This window comes from Camelina sativa, chromosome 20 (assembly GCF_000633955.1).
Source record: "Camelina sativa cultivar DH55 chromosome 20, Cs, whole genome shotgun sequence".
Taxonomy (NCBI): Eukaryota; Viridiplantae; Streptophyta; class Magnoliopsida; order Brassicales; family Brassicaceae; genus Camelina; species Camelina sativa.
Genome location: NC_025704.1, coordinates 2,443,167 through 2,451,705, shown reverse-complemented (window position 1 = coordinate 2,451,705; position 8,539 = coordinate 2,443,167). Strand labels below are relative to the sequence as shown.

The 8,539-nt window shown below is 37.5% G+C and overlaps 2 protein-coding genes across 2 annotated transcripts in view; one reads left to right on the top strand and one right to left on the bottom strand.

Moving 5' to 3' along the window:
* LOC104772137 (exportin-7-like) overlaps positions 1 to 6,443 on the bottom strand; it is a 10,943-nt gene extending 4,500 nt beyond the window's left edge. Inside the window, exons 1-17 of the mRNA XM_010496782.2 lie at positions 6,254 to 6,443; positions 5,572 to 5,638; positions 4,838 to 5,095; positions 4,586 to 4,746; positions 4,353 to 4,418; positions 3,744 to 3,861; positions 3,428 to 3,537; positions 3,217 to 3,312; positions 2,826 to 2,949; positions 2,473 to 2,540; positions 1,853 to 1,939; positions 1,626 to 1,778; positions 1,447 to 1,542; positions 781 to 840; positions 576 to 694; positions 366 to 475; positions 212 to 222 (exon numbers count right to left, since the gene is read on the bottom strand). Coding sequence (XP_010495084.1) covers positions 212 to 222; positions 366 to 475; positions 576 to 694; positions 781 to 840; positions 1,447 to 1,542; positions 1,626 to 1,778; positions 1,853 to 1,939; positions 2,473 to 2,540; positions 2,826 to 2,949; positions 3,217 to 3,312; positions 3,428 to 3,537; positions 3,744 to 3,861; positions 4,353 to 4,418; positions 4,586 to 4,746; positions 4,838 to 5,095; positions 5,572 to 5,578 — 1,644 coding nt within the window. The 5' untranslated portion in view covers positions 5,579 to 5,638; positions 6,254 to 6,443. The remainder of the gene's footprint in view (positions 1 to 211; positions 223 to 365; positions 476 to 575; positions 695 to 780; positions 841 to 1,446; positions 1,543 to 1,625; positions 1,779 to 1,852; positions 1,940 to 2,472; positions 2,541 to 2,825; positions 2,950 to 3,216; positions 3,313 to 3,427; positions 3,538 to 3,743; positions 3,862 to 4,352; positions 4,419 to 4,585; positions 4,747 to 4,837; positions 5,096 to 5,571; positions 5,639 to 6,253) is intronic.
* On the top strand, positions 6,627 to 8,539 carry LOC104768803 (dnaJ homolog subfamily C member 2-like; the record flags this gene model as incomplete). The annotated part of the gene is given in 2 exon segments (XM_010492856.2): positions 6,627 to 6,841; positions 7,436 to 8,539. A coding segment is annotated over 1 exon segment (1,061 nt), but the record flags the coding sequence as incomplete, so codon positions are not given.

Here is an 8,539-nt window from a genome sequence, read left to right as displayed (position 1 = left end):
TACAGATGAGATTAAAGTAGTGAACTCATCTGGGAGAAAATACAACCCAACATTTGGGCCACAGGATTGTTGAAACTTCAAACGTTATCACAATATACTATGCAGTTCACACATAACATTGAACTCAAAACTATTAATGAAACCACTCTACGTTAATAAGTGGCTGTACAAGCTTATGCCCACATAGCTGAATATTTCAGCTGTATCATACAGATGTAATACCTACACAAATCGTACCAATACATCAATTGGAAGAACAACCTTTTAACTTCAATCTTCTTGGCTAAATCCAATTATCACCCAATAGTGGAACTCATCGAAAGAGATTATCCACAAATACTTGATGTTTGATTTAATTTAATTGCTTGCATCATACAGATGTAATACCTGTCTATGGAGTCCACTGTCCATAACATTTACTAGCCGCAAAACACGAGCGGAGAGTTCTGCATCAAGCACCTCTTGCGTCTCCACACTGCAAAATATGTTTAATTTCCATTCCAATGTTCATATATTGTTTTGTTCTTCAAAAAGACCTAAATGCAAAGAAACCCTAAAATATGATAGCAACTTACCTACAACCGCTGCACTGCTTTATTTTAACAACAGCGGCAACAATATGAACAACCCATGACAGTTTTGCTTCAATAAATGCTAGTTCCGAATTGTCAGCAAACTGTAGTTGCCCTCTTTCCTGTTACACATTCACTCAGCTCAACATTAACAAGACACGTTAGAGAATCAACGGAAAAACAAACACATAACAACAGTTGGCTTTACCGTATATGATTGCAGAAGAGGCTCCATTGTGTTTATTATATATGTACCAGTTCTTTCATACTGCATGATAAGAATCTCAGATACAGTTCAATTGTATAAAGATACAAATAATCAAACGAAACATGTGAGCAAAACTAGGGTATACTGTATGAGACACATGAAGGAAAAGACTAACCTGAAATCTGCAAAGGTAAGGAAAACAATCAAGCTCATCCTGCAGGACTTCAATTTTATCCAAAGGATGATCGGTCTGATCATCGAGGACGGTAGCCTGGAATGGGGATTTCAACTAGGAATTAAAGATAAACTACAAATTACTACTGCAAATCCTCGAGTATGTGGTGTTATATACCTGGACGGAGTTGAATCTGGAGATGATAAAACCCTCAGTAATTTTAGGTACAAATTCATCAAGTAGACTTGGTGAATCACCCTTCAAGTATGGGACAGATGCTACTAATCTAGACCACATTCCAAGGAGGTAGTACACGCTGCTGCTGGCCCACTGTGTGAAAAAAGAAAGTCATGCATTTCGAAAACTAGATACCATCTCAGCTNATAAGAATCTCAGATACAGTTCAATTGTATAAAGATACAAATAATCAAACGAAACATGTGAGCAAAACTAGGGTATACTGTATGACACACATGAAGGAAAAGACTAACCTGAAATCTGCAAAGGTAAGGAAAACAATCAAGCTCATCCTGTAGGACTTCAACTTTATCCAAAGGATGATCGGTCTGATCATCGAGGACGCTAGCCTGGAATGGGGATTTCAAATAGGAATTAAAGATAAATTACAAATTACTACTGCAATTCCTCGAGAATATGTGGTGTTATATACCTGGACGGAGTTGAATCTGGAGATGATAAAACCCTCAGTAATTTTAGGTACAAATTCATCAAGTAGACTTGGTGAATCACCCTTCAAGTATGGGACAGATGCTACTAATCTAGACCACATTCCAAGGAGGTAGTACACGCTGCTGCTGGCCCACTGTGTGAAAAAAGAAAGTCATGCATTTCGAAAACTAGATACCATCTCAGCTAACATTAACTTGCGAAAATAACCTGCCATGACTGGAGAGATTTAAGTGTAAACTCCGCCACCAACTGTATCCACTCACCATAACCGTCCATCTTCACAAGCTCTGAAAGCTGCAGATTAATTCATTTATGCTATTACATAATGTCTGAATTTATCAGCCATACAAACCATTAAACCTTGTCCAAATGATGTCCACCCTAAAAAATACCATGACGTACATGCTAACATAACAAATTGTATTATACCAGTACTAAGGTACATCCAGAGAGAAACCAAAGCAATAGAAAGCACCGGCAAGTGCTTCGATCCATGATTGTCAAAAAACCATTTAGCCAGAGAGATAAGTATCCTCCCAAGGAAGCGGTTATAAAGACCGACACTTAAGTCCAAACTGTTTCTGAGCTAGCACTGAAGTCTAAAGTACATATAGCATCACTTTTTTCTTTTTTTTTTTGACCTCAACATATAGCATCACTATTTACAAATAGTTAAGACTGTCTAACTTTCACATAAAGAAAATAGAAACAAGTGTATATTTACTCAAGTACATGGTATCATAACATGATTTTTGAAGCTACCGAACAATCAAAATTCTACAAACAGTAAGGTGTAAACTAGAAAGGAATCTAATCGAGACATTTACCTGATAATTCAACCTGAAACGCCCAAGTAGACGGCAGAATACGTGGTAATTATCATGATCAGCAAGACCTGATCCACAAAAGCAATTGGTGTAGACAAACCGGGATCAGCGAGATATTTTAGTTTAAAGAAAGATCAATGAGGTGTAAAGTTTGCAATAAAACACAAGATTAACACATATTGTACATATCATGTCAACAGACACTCTGTTACAGACTGCATAAGTGAAAGGCTGGAATTTCAGCCATGAAGAGTTAAAACTGTAAATGAAAAAGTTGCATACGATGCAACACCTAAAAAGCAAATATTTATAGTTTCTATAGGTAAGTCCCGCAGTATAATACATCAACATACCATTTCCAGTTTGAAGAATTTCTTTGGTTCCCGTCATCAAATGAGCTAAAAAATTAGAGCGTGTAGCATCACTTGTGAACAGAGAGCGCCTCACAGAAGCCAATCGCACCAAGCACTCAAGTGCCTAGAAGTTCAAACAGAGGAACATTAAAGGAGATTAGTCGTCAATTGAAAGAGCTGCTCTAAACCTTGACTACAGGTGTCTTTACTGATCTTTACTGATCAACAGATTGGTACAGGTGTACATGAAATAAATCATGTCCTCATAGACATTACTGCAATTAAAACATCTCTCCTCACAATAAGGGTGAAGAAAACTTAACATTAAAAATTCACATTCTTTGATGCAAAAGATGCCATTTTTGGAAAAAAAAAAAGTATATGGACATACCTCTTTCGAAAGTGGTGACTCTGTACTACCATAATAATCGAAAAATATCTGCAACGTGGAAGAATCCTCCAATACTGACCTCCAGGAAGTTGGAATCTAAAAATTATCAGTAATACTAGAAGTTATAACACCCTGGAAAAACGAGTACAGAAAGACATAGGTGCTAAGCATTAAAAAAGAAGTTAAAAATAGAAAATTATCAATGTTCTACCTGGACTGTACCAAACTCCTCTGTGCTTTCATCAATTGAAGTTCCGACAAAGTCAAATGATACACACCTCAGTGCAAGAGAAAGCGCCAATTCTTGTAAACGACCAGCAGCTGGTTAAAAGAAAATCTCTGACTCGTTACTAATGAAAATTTGCATGTCTATGCCTAGACCAACAGATAGAAATCGACAAAGATAGCAAATACTTAACGATTACAAAACATTCCAAAAGCATAAATTTTTAAGCTGGAATGTACAAATTTTCATACTTGACATGAAGGAATATAAGGGAAAAGCTGAGAAAGATGACTCATATTACCATCATTTTTCAGATAGCTTAATGACGTCAAAGCTATTCGAAATACTTGAAATAAGGATTGATCCCTAAAGTTGCATGCAACCCTCCGGTGATGTGTAGAGGGCAATCCTGGGTTAGGCTAAGAATTAAGAGAAGAATAGATGCAGAAATGTCAATAAGCGTTTCAAACAAAACAAAAAATAGACGAAACCCGATAAGTTGAAGCACAGTAGAAAAGTATAAAGCTAGAAATCAATACCCTCCAAAAATTATATTTTTGTGACACGGTATCTATCCAAAAACATGCACACAGTGAGTATATATAATTCTTCTACTATCTAACAAAACAGCCATCTTAAATCTTAAGTTCTTCTAATGAAAAAATAAGGGAATGGTGGAAACGGACAATTATTTATATACAGCACAAACCTCTTATTTGTATCTAGTAAAGACTAATAGTCTAAATCAAAAAGAAACAAAAACAGGAGGCACCTCAAGGCTAATATAAGAAACCATGACTCTATAGCAATGAGCAATTCATGCGAAGAAACTCAAACTTAAAAGTGAGTCAATCCAGCCATTGTTAAGACATTTATATGACATGAAAATCAACCACAATACAACACTAACCTGATTCATCTCCGGCACAAGTTGATCCAAAATTCTTAAACCAATAGCATAGTGATCCGAAGAACCCTATTCAAATAAATTTAAGTAAGCAACATAATAAACAAACCCTTGTAAAGAATATCTGAAATTTCCACAAAAGTTTCATCTACATGGGGTATCTGAGATAAAAATGTCCACAAAGCACTAGAAACCATGGAAGATCAGTAACTATAATCCCCAAGAAGATGCCCCACCTGTTCCAAGAAGTTTGTAGATTCCTTGACCACATCCCGGAATCTATCATCATCTAACCATCCAAACTTTGTGAGTCGGCAAAGCAATTGAATGAGCGAAGCAATCACAAATGATTGCATCTTCGGTCCTCTTGTAGCCAGATAGTTCACAATATACGCCCCTAGAAAATGGAAAACCAAGAACAAGTGAGATATTAACAGCCAGAAAGAGATATTTCTATTAGTTTTGTTAGGATGGCATAAGAAGTTTACTGATGTCAAGGCGAAGATTCAGCGGAAGGGTATGATCAGTCACTTGCTTCAACAAACTCGAGCTAGCGAGCATTAGGGAATAAGGTTTTGATGAATTGTCGAGAATGTATTGACATTGCGAAATATAATCCGTATTCACAGAAAAGCATCTCAGACTATTTTCAGCGTGAGCCCTCTCAGCTGAATCCTGTGAGTTGTATAATCTCTCGCACATCGCCTCAAGTTGCGCCAAGCTCTCCATTGGTAACAAAGCAGAATCTGACCAAAAAGGTAGAAAACCATAGATACCACTACCGTCTTAAGAAGAATATTTCGACAAAATTTCAGATTTATTACAAAGTATTCTGATCTTAGAACTGTTAAAGTGGCAACAAAAGAAGGGAACGAATCATTACAATAACATTTTCTCAGAAAGCCTTCACTATTTTTCAATCAAAATTTCTAGAACTGGATTGAAACTTTAACAATCACAATAAGTCAAACAAGTAGCAAGAGAAAAAAAAGCAAATGATACATTTTAATAAACGGAACAATGAATGAAACACCAAGATCCAGACAGAGATGGAACAATGTTAACAATGACAAAAAGTGCTGTATCAGTTAAAAACGGCCACCATAAGTAGCTACCTGTATATATCATTTAGATCTCATACAACAAAGAGCGCAAGATATAGAGTACACAAGTAGTAATAGAAAAAAACGAAATAGCCTAATGGCAGAGATTAGTTCCTAACTCTGCATGATGGAAAAGGTATTGAAGCTGTGTATCACCTAACTCCAGCTCAGTACTCGGGTTGATTTCTGTTTAAAAGGTGGAAAATCAAACTTCAGTTACCAAACCACCCATGTAAAATACTCACACTAGCCATAAAAAACGCCGGACTTACTTAAGGATGAAAAGCTACAACTCTACATGAGACACAACCCACACATTATCAAATGCTACTAAAACCTTGGTAAGTCAGACAATATAAGCTAACTCCAGTAGAAACAAAAAATACTTAGAAGTTATTTAAGCGCAGACTTTGCAGTACCAATCCTCTCTACAGCTAAATCCTATCTGATTATATGAAAGCGCTCGGAAAAAATGAACTGATGAAACAATAAACGAAGTATGTGAACAATATTATTGGCACACTGAATCATCTTAAGAGATTCACTACCGTGCTCACTAGAATCCATAGATTAAAAATAAGAAAAACCGCAACAGTACGGAGAAATGTGAGCACATAGAAAACCTAGATTTCGTATTTCAATCATATCCTAATCCTTTCGCGGAAACAAACAAGAAGAAGATTTATCATCGATCTTCACAACTTCACGAATCACAAGACTGAGAACAAAAAAAACAATCGAGGAAAAGAAAAAACTCGGGGAAAAAAAAGCAACGATATGAGAAACTAAGCTTTGGCTTACCAGAGATTGAGCTGGTAGCAACTCAGATTTGTAGTCCGATGATTTTTTTTTCCGGCAAGCTAAAAAAAAAAATCTCGATCAATCCCCCCAAGCGTCGATGGTTACAACGAAGAAGACGAAGAGAGACGTGCAGTCTGATCAGGCGATGACAGCGTTTTGACGCCGAAGAAAGAGCATTTGCCGATTTTATAAAAAAAAAAACTTCTTTTTTGGTTTAGATGCTCCTCGCTCCCCTCTCTCTCTGGCTCTCGAGATGTTTCCATATGGGCCTAATTAAAGGCCTAGGCCCATATAAGCCCAATAAAAATCAGGCTTAAAAGGAAATAAGGGTTGGCTTGGTATGGAGAAGTATAAAAACAAAAAGCGTGTGTCAAAACAGGTTTAGTAAACTTCCCCTCAGTTTTAAAGCTAAAACTTCTTTGGAGTCTTTCTTTCCCCTTCTCTTCCTCTTCTTCATTGAGCTGCCGCCGCCGTTTCCTCCTGAACTTATTGAACTCTCGTTTTCGTCGTTTCTCTTACGACTTACGAGAACTTCGGAGGAGAAACTCACGGCAGACTAAATCTAAGCGACGGCTAGCTCACTATCTGGTAAGAAACCTACTTGTTGCTTTTTTCTCTCTCTTTTGAGTAGGGTTCGATTCGAGTTTTTGAGATCGCTTTAGCTTTGTTTTGTATTTGTGTTTCAAGAGGTAAACCCTAAAAAAGACGAAATCTGAGGGCTTTTTCTTCCGATGTTTATTGTTTGTGCTGATGATGTTAAGTAGGAATACTAAAACTAGGGTTTAGGAGCTATCTCTTGAGTTATTATTGATTGTTTGTTGACTCGCTTCTGTTTCAACCTCCGTTGACAAGTTTCAGAGGCTGTTGTAATACGTATTTACTGCTTGTCGTTTTTATTTTATAAACGTTTTCTTGTGAATACCTGAGATCTTGTGGATGATTTGGATTTACGAAACTGTTCTCTTGGTGTTATTGCTTGACTCTGTTTTGCTTGATGTTATACCTGGGATTGTAAAAGTGTTTTAATTTTGACCTTGAAACTACTTGTAAGTGGATCTTAAGTAGGAAAAGTTTCTATCTTCATATATAAGTTTGTATCTTTTGTATATATGTCTGCTTCTGAATAAACTGTACTTGTGTATACTACTGACTAAGGAGTTTGCGTTTGATTCTTTGTGACAGGAACAAACATTGGTGGATTTGAAGCTTTGACGCATATTTCATCATGCAGAGTTGGGGAATTAACTCTGCTATTAAGCTACTTACATACTCCAGTGAGCTTGCGGATGGAAAAGCTCTCTATGTTTCTTCCAATTGTCATCCTGTGAAGGCTTTACACCGTGAACCTGCTGGTCATGCCTTCCATGCTGCTGCTCTCAAATTGCGTGGTTGTGCTAAGGAAGCCACTGGCAAGAATGAAGATACTGATAAGAAAGTCCCAAAAGAGAAGGATAGTGAATATATTCCTTCCTATGACTCGCACAACAACAAAGGGAAGAAGAAGTCGGGGAAGCAACAACATGATCACTATGCTTTGTTGGGTTTGGGCAATCTAAGATATCTTGCAACGGAGGATCAGATTAGAAAAAGCTATCGCGATGCTGCGCTGAAGCATCACCCTGATAAACTTGCTCCTCTACTTCTTGCTGAGGTGACTGAAGAAGCAAAACAAGCCAAAAAGGATGAGATTGAATCTCACTTCAAGTTGATACAGGAAGCATATGAGATTTTGATGGACTCAACAAAAAGAAGAATATTTGACTCTACGGATGAGTTTGATGACGAAGTCCCATCTGATTGTGCTCCGAAAGACTTCTTCAAGGTTTTTGGTCCAGCTTTTAAGAGAAATGCAAGGTGGTCGACTAATCCGCGTGTACCAGATTTGGGAGATGAAAATACACCACTTAAAGAGGTTGATAGCTTCTACAGTTGGTGGTACTCTTTTAAGAGCTGGAGAGAGTTTCCTGAAGAAGAGGAGCATGATATTGAGCAAGCAGAATCCCGTGAGGAGAAGAGGTGGATGGAGAGAGAGAATACCAAAAAATCTCAGAAGGCTAGAAAGGAGGAACATGCTCGGATTAGGGTTCTTGTTGACAACGCATATAAAAAAGACATAAGAATAGTGAAGAGAAAGGAGGAAGAGAAGGCAATGAAGCTTCAGAAGAAGGAAGAAAAAATTATGGCCAAGAGGAAGCTGGAAGAAGAGGCTGCTGCAGCTATTGAAGAAGAGAGAAGGCGAAAAGAAGAAGAAGCAAAACGTGCAGCAGAGGCTGCTCAGCTGCACAA